The 23363-nt window shown below is 44.3% G+C and overlaps 3 protein-coding genes across 4 annotated transcripts; 2 read left to right on the forward strand and 1 right to left on the reverse strand.

The window, feature by feature from the left end:
• The first annotated feature begins 4624 nt into the window (after nt 1-4624).
• Nucleotides 4625-6862, forward strand: LOC101761210. Its single transcript, XM_022825251.1, has 6 exons — nt 4625-4727; nt 4805-4994; nt 5577-5650; nt 5749-6032; nt 6208-6231; nt 6332-6862. Exons 1-6 carry the CDS (start codon nt 4625-4627, stop codon nt 6860-6862), a joined length of 1206 nt encoding a protein of 401 aa, XP_022680986.1.
• A 3551-nt stretch (nt 6863-10413) lies between these two features.
• LOC111256798 lies at nt 10414-12959 on the forward strand. The gene is made up of 2 exons (XM_022825390.1): nt 10414-10641; nt 11291-12959. The coding sequence occupies exons 1-2, from the start codon at nt 10557-10559 to the stop codon at nt 12844-12846; spliced, it is 1641 nt and encodes a 546-aa protein (XP_022681125.1). The 5' UTR covers nt 10414-10556; the 3' UTR covers nt 12847-12959.
• Nucleotides 12960-12976: 17 nt separating this feature from the next.
• LOC101757939 (putative NAD kinase 3) lies at nt 12977-20977 on the reverse strand. 2 transcript variants are annotated; one of them, XM_004962150.2, is made up of 12 exons: nt 20807-20965; nt 20470-20664; nt 19589-19754; nt 19370-19498; nt 18095-18273; nt 17170-17283; nt 16951-17045; nt 16675-16781; nt 15887-15960; nt 15381-15459; nt 14103-14410; nt 12977-13598 (listed from the first exon to the last, which is right to left on the reverse strand). In XM_004962150.2, the coding sequence occupies exons 2-12, from the start codon at nt 20494-20496 to the stop codon at nt 13293-13295; spliced, it is 1584 nt and encodes a 527-aa protein (XP_004962207.1). In that variant the 5' UTR covers nt 20497-20664; nt 20807-20965; the 3' UTR covers nt 12977-13292. The 2 variants fall into 2 exon arrangements, with proteins under 2 accessions (XP_004962207.1, XP_004962206.1); XM_004962149.2 differs by lacking the exon at nt 20470-20664 and having other exon boundaries at nt 20807-20977.
• Between the last annotated feature and the right edge of the window lie 2386 nt (nt 20978-23363).

The following is a 23363-nucleotide window of genomic DNA, read 5'->3' on the forward strand; positions in this document are numbered from 1 at the left end:
ATATTGCTAGCCGCGGTTCAATTCCTGGGAGCCACCATTTTTTCATTTTTTTTCTGTTGTACACTTTCATCATGTAATTCTGTTGTGCACTTTCATCATGTAATGTAGAAACATGCTATTTGTACTTTGTTTGCTCATAATCAAGGATGTTTTTGTGTAGTCGCAATTAGGAAACTTGTTGGTGGTCTCTCATCTGTCTACTATTGCAATTTACTTTATAACAACTTCTGGGCTGACAACTACTTTTGTTTCTATTGGAGCATGTCTCGGAGATTGGATATGTTTGGAAGGATTTCATTCCTTTTTCTTTCAACATCTACCTTTTGCTTTCCTGTAAATCGATCGTGTATGTGATGTAACAATAATCGTGTCTTGCATTGCACGGTGGGGAATCGAAGCTTGAAATGCTTTGTATCAATGATTTTCTCATGTTACATTGTTGCAAAGTGGATGCTAATGTTTTCATCATGCTTGTCTTATCTAGGTCCCTATCCAATTTTATTTGTTCAATAGTGAAGGCTCAACAGCAAACGACAACTATAATATATGGTAATATAGTAGATTGAGACTACTAAATATAGTTAAGCATATGTATTCATGCATACCTTCTTGCCCAACAAATTTGAACATTTTAAGCCTTTCTGCATTACATGATGAAATTGTATATTTGTTTTGCCCATGGGTGCCTATTGATGGTTATTTCATATGCTTTATGACTTGTCTACATGCTATTCATGATTTAAAGCATGTCAAACTTTGTATCAATTCGATACATTTTGCTAATCAAGTCAAAAAGCATCTTTACCTTGGTATAGACAATTGTTTGATACGCTTTACAACGTGTCTAGGGGATAATGACGCTTTAAAGCATGTCAAACTTTGTATCAATTCGATACGTTTTTCTAATCAAGTCAGAAAGCATCTTTACCTGGCTATAGACAATTGTTTGATATGCTTTACAACATGTTTAAGAGATAATGACGCTTTAAAGCGTGTCTAACTCTGTATCATTTTGAGACGACTTCAATAGCATGTAAAAAAATATCTTTATATGACTAATAACACTGTAAGCGTGTCTAATATCGTAACAGTCTGACACGTTTTCGAAATCATGTCAAAAGGTATCTTTACATGCTGATGTAGAGACGCTTTTATCATGCGTTACTACTATAGCGTATCTATAGGGGGGTTTCTAGTAGCGCACTGGCAACTGCTATCTGCTGATGAAGGCTTCGTTCAGATTTGTGGCTGCAAGCGGGCTGCTTTTTGTTTCGCCTTGCAGTTTCCTGAGACTTGCTTAAATCATCCGCGAAATGTTCGAAGGCAACAAAAATTGCCCCACGAAAGACAGGTTTTTCACTGAAACCCGGGCATTAAAAACAGGCCGGAGGGCATGCTCAATCAATCATCGCAGAGCGGGGCTTGAACTCCCCAGTTCCTCTGTCTTCGCGGCATGGGGGCAGGCACTCTGATGATCCCATCATCAGCCACCAGTACCACCCGTGTATGATAACTCGGGGCTCGGGAGTATGGGCCGGCGCCAGCTTTTGCTTCAAGCTGGATGCACAGGCAGAGTTTGCATTGGTCTCTCATCTCATCTAATAATCTCATTGCTGAACTTCTGATAAGGCTGGCATGATATGCGAAGATTGATGTGGCTGGGCAGGGGGGCGGTCAGCTAATGATGATCAATTGATCTCCCATGAAGTAAGTGATCTAGTGTGCGTAACGCGGGTCATTGTCAGAGCCGCTATCAGCTGAGCCATGGCAATAACTCCAGGTTTGGCTCGGAGTAAACTAATCAAGTAACCCGGCTGTATCGTAGTCGTATGTTTTCGTCGCGTGGCGCCGCGCAAAAGCATACAACGCGGGCCTCACCAATGCAACACATAGGCCCACGAACGCATGTCCAAACCGATAAGTGGCACTAAAAAATAGGGGTGTGTGTGTATCACGTTGGAAGTGAAGGGTGCATTTGGTAAGCTGGATCGGCCTTCATCCAGGCCCACGGGGTGCAACCGACCTTGTTCAGTAGGCTGGAGGGGATCACGGGGTAGGCCCGCGCGGTGCAAAAGTGGCCTGCCAGGCTGCACCACGTGGAATGCCAAATTTTGGCTGTTTCACGCGATGCAGGCCCGAGCGGGTGCCTCTCGCATACGCGAAGGGAAAGGTGGGAGATCTCGCGGGCCTTGGCGCCAGTTTTTGGGCCGGCTAGGGTTACCTCCTGCCGATATATAGCGGAGGTTTCTCGGTCGCCTGCCCTCTCCTCCCCCAGACGCGTCGCCTCCACTTGCGACTCCTTCGCTCTCCTCTCTCTCATTCCCACTTGACTCCTCCTCTCCTCTCAACCTGACGAGTTAGCCAAGGTGAAGGCGCGGTTGTTCCGGAGGCATCCGTGGTCGCCTGCACTGGCAGCCGTGGGTTCTTCTTACTTGGCGAGCGCGAGGTCTTCTTCATCGTCGACATCATCGTCTCCGTCATCAACCAACACTGGATCTGTGCTTCATATTCATCACCGAGCATATCTGCTTCCTCTTCATCCCTGTCTAGTTTACCAACCTCTTCATCCCAGTTGTGATCTACTTCTTCCACTTCATCGAGCGGATCTACCTTGTCTACTTGCTGTTCGAGTCATCGCTCGAGTCCTCCGTCGGCATGCACGTCTTCCTCCTCTTCCCCACAACAGTCGTCTTCATCTTCATGGAGGTATGTCCCCGAACTGCTCCCCTCATGTCCCTTAAGTTGTCGTTTTTGAGCTTTTGGTGATATTATTTGGGCTCCTACGACGGATCTTTGGTACTGTTCTTCGATCTGTTGAGTTCCAAGGAAGGGGTTGTTTACATACTAGGGTTTTCTTGCATAATTAGTTGGGTATCCTCACCGTATATGCATGTGTACTTGTAGATCTGTCATGCTTTATTGTTACTTGAACTTCTCTTTGTCTGTTCGTATTGTTCTTGGATCTGTTCCGGTTCATTAGTTGCAAATGCACATGCGTCACGGGTTGGGTTCTGGGGAAGGTGAACTGATGATAGGGTTTCCTTTCGTGCTTAGTTTGGAATCCTTGCTGGATATGCATATGTACTTGTAGATCTGTCATGTTTCTTGTTACTTGAACTTATTTAGGATCTGTTCGTACTATTCTTGGATCTGTTTTGGTTCATTAGTTCAAAATGTACATGTGTCATGGGTTGGGTTCTAGGGAAGGTGAACTGATGATAGAGTTTCCTTTCGCGCTTAGTTTGGGATCCTTGCCGGATATGCACGTGTACTTGTAGATCTGTCCTGTTTCTTGTTATTTGCACTGCATACATTAACTTATTTAGGGTCTGTTGCACCTATTGTTCAATCTGTCGCGGTTTATTTCATCTGTTAACATATCCTATGTAGATAATGCGTGGATGTGGAGTTGTTGGCATGAATGTGTCCCTACTGCAAGTTCTGTTATGTGCACTGAGCCTCTAGGAGGCAACCTTTCAGTAGCAGCTGTGGTGATGATATATTTTGCCTTATTTTAATTTGATCTATTGGATGTTGTTGAGGAGGATCCTCTGGAAGGCTACCTTGAGTAGCAGCCATGGCTATGATCCCTGATTCACCTTTTCAACTGGATTTGGAGTTTCTGTGCTCCATGATGTTGTGGAGGAGCCTCTGGATGGCTAGTTTCACTAGCAGCATTGGCTATGATCCCTCCGGTGTCTCTTTATTTGGATAAGGAGTTCCTTTTTGTGTTGATGATGTTGAGGAGGTGCCACTAGGAGGCTAATTTTGTATTAGCCATGGCTATGATCCCTGTTTTGCCCATCCTGTTGTCCTTTGCCACACCGTAGGAAGTCTTGAGTTCCAATATTGTACTATAAGTTCTAAAATTTGTTCCTTTTCATGGAACAATGTAGATGGACTTGCATGAGTATCGTGCTAGGATGGCTTCTCAAGTTGTTGCTCTTATTGTTGTATGCATCGCATTCTTTTACTCTAGGCTTAGGAGGGGCAGGAGTGATTCAGATGAGGATGAGTGCTCTGTTTGGGTCCATAGGGCAGTGGTGGATGCTGATAGGCAGGCAAACCTAGATAAAATTTACAACTGCACAGAGGTAGAGTCTATAAGCATGCTAAGGATGCATAAAGCTCCTTTCTTTTAGTTGGTAAACCTATTTAGGGAGAGGCACCTTCTAGAGGATAGCATACGCACTAGTGTTAAGGAATAGGTAGCCATGTTTCTTCACATTGTGGGATACAACCAAAAATTTCGGGTGGTTCATCACACCTTTAGGAGGTCCATAGAGGATGTCAGTAGGTACTTTTGCGCAGGTGCTTTATGCTGTTGGGGAGCTGATGGGTGAGATGATAAGGGCCCCTGATGGTGCCACACACCCTAAAATTCTTGGGAGCTAGAGATGGAACCCATACTTCAAGGTACTTGGGATTGTTTGTAGTGTCCATAACTTCTTGTTCTTTACTACCTTCATGGTACACTAATGCTTGCATCTGCACTATCTTACGATTACATTGGAGCTATTGATGGAACCCACATTCTAGCTACGGTTCCATTTAAGATGCAGGCTGCATTTAGAGGTTGTAAGCAAAGCCCAACATAAAATGTGCTAGCTGCTGTCGATTCGACATGAGGTTCACCTATGTCCTTGCTGGGTGGGAAAGGTCAACTCATGATGCGCTGATCCTAGCTGATGCATTAGAGAGAGATGATGGGTTGAGGGTCCCCCAAGGTACACTGCAAGCCCACATTGTTATTTTATTTTGTACACTGTAGTGGCTGATCAGTCCTAATTGCATTCATGTGTAGGAAAATTTTACCTCGCCGATGTTGGCTACGCATTGCAACCTAGCTTCTTACCACCATATAGAGCTGTTAGGTACCACATGTCAGAATTTGAGGGTAGGAGAACTCCAAGCAATGGTAAGGAACTATTCAACCTTAGGCACTCATCCCTCCGCACCACAGTTGAGAGAGCTTTTGGGGCACTTAAGTGCAGGTTTCGCATGTTAGATAATAAGCCGTATCATCCATATCCCTCCCAAGTTAAAGTTGTAATTGCTTGTTGCATTCTGCATAACTAGATTTTGGGTTTTGGGGTAGACGAAGTTGTCCCAGGGGAGGATTTCTCACCACCTCCTACACAATCACAGCCTGCACCCACACATGCTGCAATGTCATAGGAAGCACGTGCCTGGGGTGTTTAAAGGGATGAGTAGGCTTTGGTTATGTGGCAGAACAAGGGGTCCTCTAGGGTTTAGTTTCTTTCTGTGCTGTATTGGAACTGTAAGGAACCATGGTGTGGCATTGATGTGATGAATGTGGCAACTAGTTGAGACAACTACTGTACTAAATATTATTTGCTGTCATCCTGCTTTTGATGTTTTTATTTGCTTGTTTTTTCCCTTAACAGCTGATTTTGATATGATTTGTTGTTTTACTCAACATCTACTGTTTGTTTACATCCTCTTATTTATCTATTTTTTTGTTTCCTTGAGAAATTAAGGGCTGCAATGACCTAACCTATCATGTGTTCTGTACTTAATGGTCGCAATTGCCATCTGTGCTATTGGTTACCTAGGCCAATGTCTGAGGAGGATGTGTTCTTTGGTTCCGCTGCTGCTGGGTTTGCTAGTGTTGGTCAGCTACTTGCTGGTTTGGTTGTTGATGGTGGTGCCTCTGGCCTGGTTTAGGGCGGTGGTGGTGCTGGTGTGGGTGATGCTGTTGCTGCTGTGGGTGGTGTTGTTGCTAAGGCCCTGGGGGTGCTGATGGTCGTGGTGGTGCTGGTGGTCTTGGACAGGGGGGTGGTGTTGGTGGTCTTGGACAAGGGGGTGGTGCTAGTGGTGGTGCTCCGCGTCCTCCTATGACGTGGACCAGTGCCACCTCTGGATTTGTGATGCATCACATGTGTGAGCTGATTGGGACTGGTGTGAGGCCTGAGAAGGGCTTCAAGGAGGTGCATGTGAACAAGGTGGCCAAGGCCCTCCCGGAGTGGACTGGGGGCATGTCACCGCCACTCAAGTGTACAACCACCTGCGTAAGTGGCAGCAGAGATGGGGTAGGGTGTGCAAGCTCAGGGATCTCAGTGGTGCTCTGTGGGATGGTGACACATGCAACATCACTCTTGAGCAGGAGCACTACCTTGGCCATTGCAAGGTGAGGGCTTTGATCATGCTATATGTTTTTTTTCAATAATTGTCACTCTTGAGCAGGAGCACTACCTTGGCCATTGCAAGGTGAGGGCTTTGATCATGCTATATGTTTTTTTCAATAATTGTCAATTTTTTTCTTTTTCTAAGTACTGACAGTAGTTGTTTTTTGCTGTCTGTTTTGCAGGATCACCCTAAAGACACTGAGCTGCTGAACAAGCCCATTGAGCACTACGCCCAGATGGAGGTCATATTTGGAGGGGGCAAGGCAACAGGTTGCTGGGCCATGGGTTCTGGAGAGGCCCTAGGTGTGTTCTCTAGGTTCGGGGAGACAACGAAGAAGAAGGTGAACAAGCAGCAGCTGGTTGACCTGACTTTGACTGAGCAGCAGGTGGACCAGAAGGTGGTCATGAAGCCTGCTGCCTCTGGGGAGGGTTCTAAGGCCCCTGCATGCTGCTTTGGGAGCAAGAGGAAGAGGGTTGCCATGTCCAAGGAGGAGGTACTTATCCTCACCAATATGACAGATGTTGTGAACAATGTGGCAGCAACACTGAGGGAGACGGGGCCTGAGCAAGTGCACCCTGACCTCTACAATGTTGTGATGCTGACCCCTGGCTTCTTTGAGGAGGCCCTGATTGTTGCTTTTAGTCACCTCCTGGACAACAAGTCTCAAGGCAATGCATTTTTCAAGATGGACGACAGCCACCGCACCCTTTGACTTAGGATCTAGCTGGGCAAGCAATACTACTAGTTATGTGGTAGCTGCTGCTATCTTCTAGCTTAGGGAAAATAGTTGAGCAAGTCTTCATCCCTGATCACTCCCTTCTTTTGCACAGATCTCTATATACGTAGGTCTAACCTATTAAGGTGTAGCCTCACTTGCACCTGGCCTTTTGTGGTGGTTTTTGGATTCACATGGGGATGGCTAATTACTAATTATGTTTCATGGCAGCATGATAAGGTTAAGGTGAAGAACTTTGGTACTAACTATTTGCTAAGGAATTGCATGGTAAGTATTGTAATATGATGGATCTAGTACTAATATACGCCTATGGTGCTTGTGATGTGATGACATGTATGCCTTTTTACATTACACTCCTATTAGCTTTACGTAAGTATTTTTACCATGTGGACATGTTGTTGTTCTGCTTTGCTGTAATTTTATTAGTTTGCATTATGCTGCTGTTGTTTAACTATTTTAGTTGCCTTGTTGACATGTTCCTCCGGTTGCTATTTGACTTGGTAACATGTGCTCTTTATTTTGCTATATATCTTGTTACCATGTTGTTGTTGTTCATGTTTTGGTATTTAACTTGTTACCATTTGCATGTTGTTCTTTACCTATTGGTTTCCATTCTGTTGATGGTGTTTACCTATTTTAGTTGCCTTGTTGACATGTTCCTCCTGTTCTTTAGGTTGCTATTTGACTTGGTAACATGTGCTCTTTATTTTGCTATATCCTTGTTACCATGTTGTTGTTGTTCATGTTTTAGGTATTTCACTTGTTACCATTTGCATGCAGTTCTTTACCTACATGACTTGTTACTTTGTTGGTTTCGTTGGTTTCCTATCTTTTAGCCTGTGATGATTACCCTTGGGTAGGACAATGACAAAGTGGCTCCTGTCTTATGGTTCTTATACATGTTGTTCTGTGTTTGGTGTCTTTTCAGCTTTATTGCCTCTGTTCCACTCTTCCTTTCTACTCTTCTGCTGTCACTTTTAAGTCCACGTATCTGTATGGTAGTTGGAGATGTCACTTGTAATCTGAGGCCCAACATACATTTTTTCATGCTTGTGATGCATTTGTACTGAGGCATTCATGTTGGGTGTTGTGAATTTGTATTTGTATATTTGAGGATCATGAGCTTAGGGGATGCTCAAACCCATCACATTCCTCTTTTGACCTTTTGGTTTTTCTGATCCAAATGCAGTTCTTACAATTCAAGTATTTGAGGCACGATGAGAGAAAGGTGACGCATCTGATGTCCATGTGGTGAGGCCTCTGTTTTGGTTCTCTTCTGATTTCCATGTATCAATTGTGTATGCGGATGATGAAAGGGTTGCGAGTTCTGAGCTTAGCTTGTATTTCTCAAGCTCGATGTGGACCTTGGTTAAGTTGTTGTATGGTGACTTGATGAACATCCACTCGAGCTTGGCGAGTATAGTGACCTAGCAGATGGACAAAAGCAACCCTCTCTGATGCCTTATGTGATTTCGGGTGGCGATGATGTAAAGGTGGTAACATGCATGCCTCAAGATGCTACCTACATACTGAGGCAAACAAGACATACCTTGCCTTGATTGCCTCACTATTAGGTAGCTCCTTAGCACATGCATCTGCACCTGAGCTGAGCCCTAATAAGAACCCATTTGATCTCTTATGTTGTTGCCTTCTTGATTTTCTTTACAATAGTGTTGTTTCTGTGGATGGCGATGATGACGACGATGCTCACACTGGCTACCAAACGCACCACTTTGGACCGTAGCAGATGTTAGCTCCTAGTGATGCGGTTAGGGGTCCCTCTAACTGCCTCACTAGGAGGCAACTCCTGCATGTGTCCTATTGTTAGGCAAGTACTACACTTCATCTGAGCCATGCATCATTTATTTGTTGATGATGACTGACCACATGGGTTACATCTTAGGCTTTTTGTTCACTTTTATCTGATTTTCCTAACTTGAGTTTGTTTGTGTTGCCCATGTTGATGCTTTTACTTGGTGGCAATGAGGCTTGGAGATGTTGCCCGCTGCTAAGGCACATGGGAACCTTTATTCGTATCATGAGCCAGTTTTAGGTGATGATAATTTGGTTTCATGCAATTCCGATAAATTGGTTGTCATTTTTGTCTCAATCCTGACCCATTAGTTGTTCACGTTGTAGATTAATAGCTTGGTGGACATTCTTTAATCTCAAATTAAGTGTCATTGTGGTTCTCTGTGCTCTCTTCATCCATATTGGCATTTGCAAGTTTTTAATTCCCTCTGCGCCATGTTCCTGTTGCGTTTTACTTCAACTGTCATGCAAACAAAGCCCTAATTATATTAAAGGTTGCTAATTACCTTATGAACTTGATGTAATTTTGTTCCTCTGTAAATTTGGAGTACATTACTTGATGTAATTTTGTTCCTCTGTAAATTTGGATCACAATGTACTGTTGACCTCCCTAATTATTTGTATTATTTTTATTCAATTTAATTTTTGTGATCTGTACATTTCTGGGCACCTGGCAATGGGGTAACCTTCATCAGCGCCAGCACGTGGTGAGAGCAACTCCCCTATACAGGCTACCAAATGTCATCTTTAGATGGAAGTTTGGGTTAGTTACGGAGGACCCACTGCCGGCCCACCCTAACAAACATCCTTCTAGCCCAACCAGAATCATGGGATGCAGATTTGACAATCAACATCTCTACACCCCATAAACCTATCCTGTCTGGCTCAGGCCCAGCTCACGGCCTAGGCTACCACACGCACCCGAAGTAACACCGGACTGGCTGTCTCTTAGGCCGGCGGCGTGGCCATGGCCTATAGAGAAGCCATCGCCGAACAAGCCACCACCCACAGGCCACAGCTCCAACGAGCTCTGCCGCCGCTAGCTGCTTTTCTTGGTTCTTGTGGCGAACCTCCAACTTCTTGTACTCCAATTATAGTTCTATGGACAAACGCCGGCACTCCAACCTCTTGTAGGTACCCTTCCTAATGACTCAGTTGCAGTTCCTTTGAAAGCCCCGTACACGCAGCGTGCAGGCTTGATTGTCTGGCCCTGCGAGAGCCGCCATGACTCGGATTACATCTGCAAAACACGACTATAATTGGTTTGCATTGCGTATTTTTCCAAGTTGCGTGTCAAGATTGCTCCCACTGTTGAAGCTTGGGTGTGACTTGTGAGTATACCAGTACGCGGTGCTTGGTTGCTAGCTGGCCATCGAACGTTGTGTTTTTTTACGCATTACTTAGACGCCGTTGCAAGTGCGACGTGGCGCAACACGGCTGGGAAGTGGGAACTAACCAAGCAACTAACCCGTATCGTAGTCGTAGATAATGCAGCATTGCAACTCATCATCATATACGTACGTTGTCGTCACCTGCCCCCGTGTCGCACGTTTTCGTCCCATGGCACAGCGCAGAGCAGAGCATACAGCCCGGGCCTCAACCAGTGCAACGCATACGCCCACGAACGCAGGTCCGAACCGATAAGTGACGCTAAACAACAGGGGTGCGTGTGTATCTCGTGGGAAGTGAATTGACGCCGGTCTGGCTGCCTCTAAGGCCGGCGTGGCCACGAGGCCCACGACCAAGAGAAGCCATCGCCAACGCCAACGCCAAACCCAACGAGCGCTGCCGCCGCTAGCTGCTTCCTTGGTTCTTGTGGCTTTACTTCTTCGCCGAGGCTGCTTGCATTTGTTCGGCCATGGACACGGCGGCGCTGCCCGTCCCCGTGGGCGTGGAGACGCATTTCGCTCCTCCGGCCTCCATGCCGTCGTGGCCCTCGTCAGGTACATGTTCTGACGATTCATTTTCTTGCGTGCTTGTTTTCCTGATTGAGGTGTTTTGCTATGCGCTGCATGCTGCTGAAAAGATTCTGAATCTTTGCTCTTATGTCCTGGTCATCCTTGCACTTAGGCTATTTGTGTGGCCTCTCGTTTGCAGAGAACAGATCGTAAGCACATAGATGCCAAATAGTGCCATTGTTGAGATTAGGCTGAGGCAGTGTCTAGCTTGCCTGGAATTGAGACAAGGAACATATACTTCGCCGAGTTCACGAGCTACAAGATCCTCAACCTTTTTGTTTTGATGATGCTAGAGACCTAGAGTTGCTGTGTCTTGTTTGGAAAACAAGATAAGCACAGCTTCCAAAGTGGATAATAATAAAATCAGCATAACCTTACCCTTTTATCCAGTCAAAGTACCCTTGAACGAAAGTTATGCCTGTCGTTGTTCAGAGTTCAGAGTAGCATACTAGCGTAGCTTGTGTTGTCAGTTTTCTACTTTCTGGTTAGGCCATTTCCCCAAGTTTTGTGAGCAATGCTGCACATACTCGTAGCAAACATCTTTTCCTTTTGGAATAGTATCCACCCACCATCACAATGCTCTGAATTTAGCTAAGATTGCAAACATTTTGCGTCACCGTTGGAATGGTGTCAGATGGAGCATTCGCGAAGGGCGCCATAGACCTTGGAGGCCTGGAGGTGCGCCAGGTCTCCACATTCGCCAAGGTCTGGTCCACCAGCCGGGACGGCGCCGGCGCCACCTTCTTCAGGCCGTCGCCGATCCCGGCCGGCTTCTCGGCGCTCGGGCACTACGCGCAGCGCAACGACAGGCCGCTCTTCGGGCACGTCCTCGTCGCTCGTGACACCACTTCTCACGACACGGCGGCACCGATCCTTGCTCCGCCTCGAGACTACACCCTCGTCTGGTCCAGCCCGGACGGCGGCGGCTGCTTCTGGCTCCCCACGGCGCCCGACGGTTACAGGCCGATCGGCGTGGTGGCCACGGCCACGCCGGACAAGCCTCCCCTCGACGCGGTCCGGTGCGTCCGCGCCGACTTCACTGACGAGTGCGAAGCCGAGGCGCCGTCGGTGTGGAGCAGCGGCGACCGGGTCGGCGGTGGCTTCAGCGCCGCCACCCTGAGGCCGACGGTACGCCGCGTCGACGCCCGCAGCGTGCACGCCGGCACGTTCCTCGCCCGGAGCAGCGCGACGCCGGTTGACGCCTCGGCCCTGGCGTGCCTGAAGAACAACGGCGCGAGCCACACATCCGCCATGCCCGACCTCGCCCAGGTGAACGCCGTCCTCGCGGCCTACTCGCCGCTGGTGTACCTCCACCCGGACGAGCCGTACATGCCCTCGTCGGTGGCGTGGTTCTTCGAGAACGGCGCGCTGCTGCACCGGCGCCAGCAGGCCCCGACGCCGGTGGTGGACGCCGGCGGGTCGAACCTCCCGCAAGGCGGCGACAACGACGGCAGCTTCTGGCTCGACCTGCCGGCGGGCGGGGAGCAGAGGGAGAGGGTCAAGAAGGGCGACCTCGCCGGAGCGAGGGCGTACGTGCAGGTGAAACCGATGCTCGGCGGGACGGCGACGGACCTCACCATGTGGTTCTTCTACCCGTTCAACGGGCCGGCGCGGGCCAGGGTGGCCTTCGCCACCCTGCCGCTCGGCGGCATCGGCTCCCACGTCGGCGACTGGGAGCACCTGACGCTCCGGGTGAGCAACTTCTCCGGGGAGCTCCTGCGGGTGTACTTCTCGCAGCACAGTGCTGGCGTCTGGGTCGACGCGCCCCGGCTGGAGTACGTCGCCGGCGGCGGCGGCAGGAGGCCGGTGGCGTACGCGTCGCTGCACGGGCACGCGTTCTACCCGAGGGCGGGGCTGGAGCTGCAGGGTTCCGCGGTGGTCGGGATACGGAACGACAGCGCCAAGGGGAGCATGTTCGACACCGGCGGGCCCGGGCGGTGCGAGGTGGTGTCGGCGGAGTACCTCGGCGTCGCCGAGCCGGCGTGGGTCGGGTTCATGCACCCGTGGGGCCCGACGGAGGTGTACGCCATCGGGCGCGTGATCAACGGCGTCGCGCGGTTCCTGCCGCGCGCGATGCGGGATCGGCTGGAGCGGCTGGTGAGGAAGGTGTTCGTCGGGGACGGGGCGACGGGGCCCAAGAAGCATGGCAGCTGGGTAAACGACGAGAGGGACCCCCCAACTGAGGGTTAATTCGCGCGGGAACTTCTTCATCAGTCACCCACCATTCGCTACAGCCTTTTTACAATCAGATCTGATGGCCACTTTCATCTTATTTGAAATAATACAAATAAGTAATTAAGGAAGGACACTGCTCAGGCTCTGCAACTTAATTATACATCTCCTTTGCTAGGTGTAAATGGTGAAGCAATCCTATTTTGACTGGCCACAACCTTACACAGTTACACTTAACATGTATAGACCATGTTCAATGATAAATACTAAGAACTGATCTACCGTACTCCATAGTTACATAATTACATCCATCTGCAGCAAAAAAAAAATTCTGGACTGCAACTGCAAGGATGTATATTAAGTTTGTACAGCAATCTGCAATTTTTTTCTGGCATCACATCTACCGATCCATCAGCTATGCCATCTCAAATCCTGGCACCAGACTGCTGTACAAACTTCAACAATCACGCAGATGGACCATCGAACGACTGGCTCTTCCTCAGGTTCCAGTGGAGGCCCTCATGGATGCTTCGCAGGAAGTCGGTTGTCGAGTCCACCAGGCACGCCGTGGGCACAGGCCAAGGGGAAATGCTGCAGATGAGCGCATCACCTGGTCCTAGCTGAATCCTGCCCTTGCCATCAAAGGATGCCCAAGCCTGCCCTCTGCTATTGAACGGCACTTGCACGCGCAGAGTTACATATTCTGGTAGTATCAAGGGCCTGAATGACAACGAATGCGGGCAGATTGGAGTGAAAAGGATCCCTGGGACCTGCGTATACCAGCAAAATATATCATTAGAGTGGCAACATGGGTAACTTGTTTGAAGGAGTCATAGAAAGAAATAATACTAGCCCATTCGTGATCAAGATTAACCAGAAGGGCCATGTTCTTTAAACGAACATGCAGGCAGCTAGCAAAAGAAAACACTCAATTCATGTATCTTTCAGACGGATGAATCTTAACTATAAGGTTGGTTTGATTCTTCGTAATTACATTTTATCATGGGAGTAGCAACATGTTGCCGCACTTTTTAAACAACATTACACAGTATAGGTTGCATTAAGTAGAACATAGATTCCTCATTGATAAACTAGAATAATTGTGGCAGTCTTTTTGGGACCTTGAACATGAGCGTCTTTCAACTTATTTCAAAGTATTAATGCGTAATATATCGAACAAAGAAAATGAATAGCCTATAGTCCACACACTTTTGGAGAGCCTTCACACAATATTGCAATGCTGGACAAAATCTGGAAACCATATGTGGGTCTACCTGTGGGTGAACCATTGATCCTCCAGCTGCCAATGAATAAGCAGTGCTTCCGGATGTTGTTGATATTATTAGTCCATCTCCTTGTACGCATGTTACAAAAGAACTATCACAATAGCATTCTAGGTAGGTAAGGTAAGATGACATTCCACGGTCAATTGTCACTTCATTTAGTACTAGAATTGGTTCCTCAGACTCAACTTCATCCTTAGCTGCATCACGGACTACATGACACTTGAGACGGCTCCTCAGTGTGATGCTAAATGGTCTTTTCAGCACATTGCCCAAACATTCACGGTATTGCTCCCTTGCTTAGCTTAAGTTAAGGTCAATATATTATTATGGTGGGTAAGCACTGAGCAAAAAACTCCTTTGAATAAATAAAATATCATAATTCTACAGATTATGTGCACTGGAACAAAATATGTAAGCGCCCATGTATTATCAATGAAACTGTGACAGACATATAAGTGAATCTGAATTAGTTGAAAACTCTGCAAGAAATACTATATGAGATCCAACCATATATAGGATATAAATAAAAGGGACATATCAAGGTTGCACACTTAGTTTTAAAAAAAAAAGGTTGCACACTTGAATATACAGATTTATAGATTAAAATTACATCTATGTTAAAGGCAGAAATCATATTCACTATTTTTTATAAGGTTAGATGTGCGAGATATACTAAGATAACGCAAGAAATATGATACCAAAAAAAACGCAGCCTTATTGATATATTTACTTGTTGGAATGCTTTATATGAACTACTAGCGAGGCTAAAAATAGCTAAACCTCAACATCAGTTCCCAAGGGAAAATAAAACTGGCAACTTGTGCCTGTTTGGTTCCATCCAGAATGAGGAGCCACCAGACAAAAGTACTACAAATTACAGAAGATGGTGAACTGGTACTTGTCTGCTGGTGCTACAAGGAACGGTGTCATGTCCATCCACGTTAGCCATCACTCTGTTACAAGTTGATGGCTGGATGTACTACAGAATGTCAGCCACATTGCCAAATTTATAACAGGTCCACGTTACCAATTTATACTTCCACATCAAGGTCATCCAGTAGAAATGTAGAAGGAATGGCAACAAGGCCAAGCCAAATGCTTTCATTCTTGTTCAAGTAGGACAGAGAACTACATGGCTTGCAGAACAGGTTCATGTGGGATGTCTACATGTCTTCGAAGTCCCCTCCCAGGAAGGGACTTCGTGTCATCCCTGGGCATACTTTAGCAACATGGTAGTGAGCATTCAACACAGATAATGAAGGATACGGAATGGAGTCATGAAACCCAATGATCCAAGAGAGAACGCAACAACAGGGGGAACTGGCCCTTTGAATAATGATGCAGCCTGTTAAGAGATTTTAATCAATTGTATAGCTTAATCAGATTATCAAAATGACAAATAAGTACTAAAATATACAGGAGAAAAAACAAAATAGGGACATTTTGCTACTTTTGCTATAAGTTATAGACCAATTCTTGCCAACTAAATATTCTAAACCCGTGGAGATATAAACAGGGGGGCATTCGACTACTAATAAACAATACAACACTGTAATTCATCAGTGCAAGGTAAAACCTACATAATAAATTTCTATCCACATAGGAATTAGGAGCACTTGCTACATGAGTTTTATTTATTTTTTTCAAGTATAAGAAAAAGAATGCTATTTTGTTTCTTTGAAATATTGCACTAACAAATGGGTTTACTGTGTGGAACTAACCACAAAATATCCATACTCACACTAAAGTGTCAAATAGTGTAAGTAGCGTACCCATAAAACAGTTCCATCACCACCAAGAGTTACAATTAGATCAACTTTCGTATGTAATGTCTTTGCTTCCTGATCTGTCAAAATATTCTGATTAATTGGACACCCAAAAGGAAAGGTTTACAGGGGGATAAATTAGTACTTGAAAAATATTTTAAACTATGAAAAAGAACGTTATGATAAACCATCACGAAAGATGTGCAAAAGAACTTTAACATGTATAATTCACCAATAGAAAAGGAATTGCTTGATAATAGATGACCTAAACAAGCATTAATAGCAAAGTCAGTAACATTCCTAGCACATGCTAACAGTTTTTGAGTTGATATATTCTTGATAAAGGAAACATCTGCAAACTTGGTAACTGATGGGGACAAATAGATTCCTCAAGGTAATTTGATCATGTACTCATTGCACCGTGCTACAATCAAGAACCACCAGCAAGCCAAGTGACTATGAGAATATGAGATGACCCCATAATGTGCCCAGAAAACCCCAACGCAAGGGTAGAATTTCATGCTTAGCAACCTTGGAGGTCCATAAGCAAACAGACCAGATTCATCATTCTTATGAAATCACTAAATAAATCACAACATATTGCTTTTTCCTCTCATAAGCAACAGCTACCTTATTTACACAGAAAATTATCAGTACTAAATGAACAAACATTTCCTGGTTATATATGTGAAAAATCTGGAAGGAGCAAAAAAAAAAGGATTTCCAGTGTTGACTTTAGAAAGAAAATGAATCATAGCATTGCCCTCAGCTAATATCCACAAAACGCCACTTACCATTATTCCATGTCTGGATAAAGTTGAAGTAAGAATCTTCAGTCACTAGTTCCTTGCTAACTCGTGGCTCTACGAACACATTCATATTATTGTGCTCTTTAAGCCATCTACAGAAAACACAGCAAGAGGTGATACATATATATCTAACAACTGCAGTTCCACATGACAAATAAACTGGGAGAGAATAAGTCACAATGAAAACATTGCAATTTAATGCATAACTCAGGTAATTTATGTACGTTAAAAACATTCAGGCAAGGTATGAAGAGAACATACCTAACCATTTCAGCGCAGAGAGCAAGCACAGAGTTAGAATTAGGTTTAGTAACAAAAAGAACTGTTTGCGGAGGTGATTCCCATTTTAGCAAAATCTGAAACCAAAGTATTTGTTGGCATAAATTGACACAGCGAAATGAGATTATCTCCATGATCATCATAATGGAAACAAATAGGGTATTGTGTTTAAAATGGATCATGCTGAACATAAAGGACTACCTGCTTATTGCTGCGCTCTGCTGTTTTTATGTCACCTTTTTCAAAGGACACAAAATCACGCTTGTGCTGGTCATTCTTATCCCCATCACATCCCCATAAAAGTCTAAATGGTGCCTAAATATGAAAAATAAAAAAAAGGTGTTTTACTGTTCATGAAAAATATCCAACTTGACTATGAACACAATGTTTCTTACAATTGCACCAAAACTTAAAATAGCACCCAGGTTAGCAGTGTCAAAAACAAAGTATTATAGACAACAGCTTATGCTTATGGTGGAGCTTTATTCTCTGATTGATTGAACTTCTTTAAGCTTTGTGCGCACAGAAGTTGAAGTTGCTCTAGCAACAGGTTGGAAAATATGGTTGCAAGCCTAATGATTTGTAGTCAATTTGCAAACACAATGGCAGTCAATTGTTGTCCAATTAGACAATATCCAAGAAGTGGACAACAATTCATTCAAGTCAAGATTAAAGGGTATGTAGTTGATCTTTGATAGGTTTGTTAAAATGCCTAGTTTTTCAATCATATAAAAATCATGATGCTTTCTTGTAAGCGCCATCCCACTAGGTCAGATTAGGTGAGCCTTGAATATATGAGTTATGTTATATGCCATTATCAATTAGTCAACAGGTATAAGTTGTGTGATCCCCTGCACAATTCGACGAAATACTGGAATAGATATAATAAGACCATAAATAGATTATTTATTTCGTCATTTTCTCTGTTCTTTATATTTGCTTCCTTTCAATATTGTAGGCAATAACATGTACTTAGAGGCAGTTCAACAGTATTAGATGAGGAACTATAAGAAATGAGTTGGTTTTATCAATGACCCATGTTACAAAAACAGAAGACACGTTTACTTATGCCATAAGCACTGAAAGCTGACAATAAATGTTAAGGAAACTCTTGCCCTAAGGATACCTTTCTTGCAACAATCTTTTCATCTGGTTTTCGGTTAGGTCCAGGACATTCATCCTGGAGAATTTGATGTGAACATATCCCATGGTTTCCACAACAACTGGTTTGATCAATGGAGGCAGTCTCCAATGCCATCTGACTAGTCAGTTGCTCTAACTTGTCGTTCCCAAAGTTACTGCAGCCTGCACATGTTACAATTTTAGTTCAGGGCATTGTTATCCTGGTCAAGATTTACATGTATTCTATGTAAAAGAATGAGATCGTGCTGCCTGAGATTCCTAATCTATCTCCACAAACTTGGTCATATATTTGATCAAGAAAGTTTGCCTGCACAGGTCACTAAACTACATTTACGATAACACTTTCTCGTGACAACTAAAGATCATGCACAGAAGGTACAACTTTCGGTACCGAATAGTCAATGACTGTTTGTGAGTTCAACTATTAGCTTACAAGGCTACTATGTTGAGGGATCAAAACTCAAGTGATTTAGTAATAAAAGAAAGCATGTGAAACTGCAGCAAAAGATAGTTGCACTTCTTTATGGTTGACAAAAGCTAATAAATAGTTGACACATTTCCATGACCATGTGATGCAAAATGAAGCTAGGGAGGAAAGTTCTGTGTTCAGTACTAGGTTACAACAAGAACACAGTGCTAATAGCCAAGATTGAATTCCAGGAAAAAGACCAAATGCTAAATATTTCATTCTCGTGCCAAGAATTCCAGTACTGAACCTTTTTTTTTGGGAACAGCTTGCCATGCATTTCATTAAGAGAAGTTAGAGTGCTATCTGCTATAGCAACCTACCCAAACAACACAGTTGAACAAGTAGGCAACAAAGTACAACACACGATGGTAATAGAATATGAAGGCATATGTTTGCAAAAAAAATTATTCAGTGAAAATGATGCTCATGGTAATTTCAGTATTGTATATTAGAAAGTACAAATTACTATTCCACTATCTTAATATCGTGATAAAGACTCAGATGTGATGGGGGTACTAAAAATCATAGGCATTACATCCTACTGTTTTATACATGTTGGTTTGTAACTTTTAAGAGTTTGCAGTCATCAGGAGCAAAGTATTTCAAAGTATTTTGTCCCTTCCAATGTGTATTTCTATTGTGTTTTCTAAAGAAATAAGAGTAAGAGGAGGCTGGTAGTATGAAATGCATTCAGTAACTACTGCTGAGAAATAGCAGCACACAAGCTCTATTTGTGTATAAAATATCATGATGTTCATGAATAAAACCCACACAAACTACAGTAGTTACCTTTGATTACATTATGATGTTTGTGTTCCTTGGATGCCACCTGTAATTCGTACTTGCGCTTCCATTCAGCTGCCTCTGCTTGAGCAGCAGCTTTCTCTTCCACAACTCGTCGCAGTGTTTTTGCAACAGCTTCAATTTGCAAATTGTAAGTCATATTAAACACATGATTATAGTAACATATATATAGAACTATTAGGCAACAAAGTTATGCATTATTACTTCTCATAGCTTCAGAAAATTCTTCAAGGTGTGCATCAGTTGATCTGATAGGAGTTTGGGGAATAAATGCATAAGCGGCCCTCTCCACGGAACTAACTTTGGTGAGCTCCCAATTTTCAGTTTGATGTGAGGTAGCCACACTAAGGTTTATTCTCTCATCACAAACCTGCAATAGAAGAAACGCCCTTAAGGCAATACAAATATTACAAGGATGACAGACTTCACAAGTTAACCAAAATCAACATACTTATTGTATAAAAAACAACGCAATACAAGAGCAGTATCAACATACTGGTAGGCATTCTAAGCTACAAGTGAGACATGCAAATAACCATCACCAACTGATAATGCCCAAGAGCCCAACACCACGGCATCACACATTCTTCTCCCAAATCCCTTAGGCCCCGTTTGGATCCCTTCATTTTGAAGGAATTGGAATCTACTTAATGGAGTAGACTATTTGTCTTGGAATGTGGCATTCCACAACTTTCCAAAGTTTAGATATAAGACTATCTTAAATTCATGGGGGTGAGAGATGGAAATTGATTCTATTGATCCTCATGCTATGTTTCTAATGTGCAACTTATAACACGCTCTTCGACTCGCTTCCCTATAGCAGAAGTGCATCACATAAGTATCTCTCCCATATGGCCAACAATAATATACAAATATATTCCACATGCAACTATATTAGCTTAATTAATTTGTGTCTAAATTATGATTATTAGAATGGAATTCAATTCCAAGGATCCAAACGGGACGTAACAAACATTTCCCTTATTTCTACCATTGCGGTTTCATGGTTTGTTCAACCCAGTCTAAAATACTTCTCCAGATAATAATAATTAAAAAAATCACAAGTCAGCTGCTCTGTTTTAAACCTGCATAGCCATCCACCACCCATGCATGTCAAGGCCCTTGGCAACATTGTAGCAGCAAAATGCCGTGACACCTCATACTGCAGCATTACTCAAGCCCCCAAGCGAACCTGAATTTCCACCAAAATTCACAGCGCTGCTACATCCCCTCTCCACGGCGACCCAAAAGGGTAGGGGAAAAAACGCCCCAACTCCGTTCTGCATTGGAATTACGAGAGCACGAATCGCCGGTACAAATCAGACCGATCCGAATGAACCGAATCCGGCCAGAATAGTCCGGGGGATCCAATCGCAAGCGAACGCTAAACGAATTCAGAGGGAATCTCGCAGCGGCGCGTACCTCCCGCGTGGCCGCCAGCTCGTCGGCGGACATGGTCGCGCGATCCAACTGCTTCCCCTTCGTCGCGCCGTTTTCGAACTCTTGTTCAAATTCTCCTCTTCCTCCTCCTGCCGGAAGGAGACGAGCCGAGGAAGAGGAAGCACTACCGGGCCCTGTTCGGAGTGTTCGGTTATGAACGGCGCCACGGGGTGTCAAGGCTGCGTGCGGCACGGTGACAAGTGGGACCAGAGGTAGGTGGCAATGGATCACGGCTGCCTTCTTCCCGGCCCAACTCTCAGCTCTATTTAGGTTGCTTCCTAAACTTTAGTTGCTAAAAGTTACTAAACTTTAGTCGTTAAACTTTAGCAAAAGCTGTTTGGATACTCTTGCTAAAAGGTATTTAATGAGCTGTAAAAGTATCTATCTATCCTTATTAAAGGTGCGCAGGAGGGGGGAGACAAGCAATAAATGAGGGGTATATGTTGTCCAGCCTACCTTTTAGCAAGTTTTAGCAACCAAAAACTTGCTAAAGTGCTAAACTTTAGCAACTCAACTTTAGCAAGTTTTAGTAAGGGTGTTTGGCAGTTTAGCAGCTAAAAGTTAGGTCCAATCTTTATCGAACTCGGTTTTTAAATTTGCTAGACTTTAGAGGACCTTTACCACCCCTAGGTAGGACCTGACATCTAAGAGGACAACGGGGGACACGATCCTCTCGACACCTGTCCGTCGGTGGATCTGGGTGGTAGATCCACCACGCAGTGACTACTGACTACTAATTGTAGGGAGAGTTGTGTATGATTTTTTTCCCTTGCCAAAATAATTCCATTGATGCAATTCATGCAGAGATCCGCTCATCTTGAGTTTGTGTTAGTCCACGGCGTCAGCTGTTCATAGGTTAATTGCACTCCTGATTCTTGATTTTCTTCTTCATGCGGTCACTACGGCTTATGTCTGTTTTATTAAGCAAAATAATAGAGCTCGTATGATCAGCCACCAAAGATGTGGTGCATTTGAGATGATAAGGTTAGGAAGGAGGAAACATTGTACAACGTTTTTTTTTTACTACGAATGACCTATTATATCGTAAACCACATATAAACATTGGTTATTTGATTTTATCATGTAACCACTATATTGGATAGATTTTTGACAAGGAGATCCACATATCACCCAAGAAACATCATTTAAGAATTCCATTCTGTTTAGTCTTTACATGGTGCATAATCAAGATGTAACATTATCGTGGCTTATGTTTGGTCACATTGTATACATCCTTTACACCTTTTAAAAGTTGAGAAAAGGAGCCTATCCATAGATGTTGTCACACCCGATTTCTGAACAAAACTGAATGCATCGCATATGTGTGCCAGGATCCGTTCTCACACATATGTTGATGTCATCAGTGAATACATCAAAGACAGTGTTCAAAAACGTACATAAACCAGTAGGAACTTTATTACACTCAGCGTGATAGACACGAAGGTCTTTAATCATTCACCGATAACTTAACACGCGCACACACACGCACACAGCGCAGCTTCTCCACAGGCTTGACTGGTGAACGCCTGCCTAGAACTCCTTGAAGTCGTCGAAGAACTCCACGTTGTCACAAGCTTCTGAACAGCGTTTGGGTAAGGGTGAGTACACTTATGGTTGGTACTCAGCAAGTGGGGGAAACATGCAAGGCTCACAAGGAATGGCTCAAGGCTTGAAGCGGTTAGCATTTTAGTTGGTCAAATTTTATTAGCAGCACCTAATTACTGGATGTAAGTTTATACCAACCCAGTTAAGCATATAACATTAACATTAACCCAAAGGTAAAGGTAACACAGTTAATTCTCATCTTTAAATTCATTTATCATGTGAGGGTCCAAGCCGCTCTTAACCGTGAGCACGGCTAATATATCAGTTTTCACTCTGCAGAGGTTGTACACTTTACCCACAACTCGTGGTCCCCCGTGTCACCCAGGTTTGCAAGGCCCTTAAACACTTCCTTTGGTGAGTGGCTGGGGGGTCCACTACGAAGCTTTTACAAAGACATGCAGGTAACTGGTAGCCCGCTAGAGTTTCAGTAGCGATGCGGACCACAACCCGTTAATGAGACAGCACCTTAGCGAAGGCTACTGCTCCGGACAGTGCACCCAACACCTTCCCCCTCCTTGCCCTTTCGGTAAGGCCACCAGCTAACCACATGCCTAATTATTCGGCTAAGATCAAAGCCATGTGATGTTGTGGTTGTACTGTTTTCTTGGGTGATTCTCCATGTTCCGATTAAAACAAGTGTTCTTGCAATTAAACATGTATAACAACGTAAATAAAACATGATTAACATCTTTCATGATTAGAACATTACCAATCATAGTTAAGCAACTAGCATGCTACCCAACATGCTTAAATAGGTTCATACAAGGAAACAGGATTAAAACCTAGGTATATACTTAATAAGTATTCCCATCAATTTTATGTACATACGAGCGAAAAGTAAAGGTGAATCATGATATTATTGGGTTGAAAAAGAACATGCAGGGGGAGAAGGCCACTTGCCTTCCTTGGCAAATTGGGATAAGTCCTCTTCGAA

This window comes from Setaria italica, chromosome III (genome assembly GCF_000263155.2).
Source record: "Setaria italica strain Yugu1 chromosome III, Setaria_italica_v2.0, whole genome shotgun sequence".
Classification (NCBI taxonomy): Eukaryota; Viridiplantae; Streptophyta; class Magnoliopsida; order Poales; family Poaceae; genus Setaria; species Setaria italica.

Coding starts and splice junctions, on each gene's coding strand:
- LOC101757939 (XM_004962149.2), bottom strand. CDS start 20,839: ATGTCCGCCGACGAGCTGGCGGCCACGCGGGAG. Junction 19,499..19,588: donor ATTTTCTGAAGCTATGAGAA/GTAATAATGCAT, acceptor TGCAAATTGAAG/CTGTTGCAAAAACACTGCGA. Junction 13,599..14,102: donor GATCAATGGTTCACCCACAG/GTAGACCCACAT, acceptor TGGTATACGCAG/GTCCCAGGGATCCTTTTCAC.
- LOC101761210 (XM_022825251.1), top strand. CDS start 4,625: ATGAGGTTCACCTATGTCCTTGCTGGGTGGGAAAGGTCAACTCATGAT. Junction 4,728..4,804: donor TGGGTTGAGGGTCCCCCAAG/GTACACTGCAAG, acceptor ATTCATGTGTAG/GAAAATTTTACCTCGCCGAT. Junction 5,651..5,748: donor TGTTGGTCAGCTACTTGCTG/GTTTGGTTGTTG, acceptor GTTGTTGCTAAG/GCCCTGGGGGTGCTGATGGT.
- LOC111256798 (XM_022825390.1), top strand. CDS start 10,557: ATGGACACGGCGGCGCTGCCCGTCCCCGTGGGCGTGGAGACGCATTTC. Junction 10,642..11,290: donor GCCGTCGTGGCCCTCGTCAG/GTACATGTTCTG, acceptor GAATGGTGTCAG/ATGGAGCATTCGCGAAGGGC.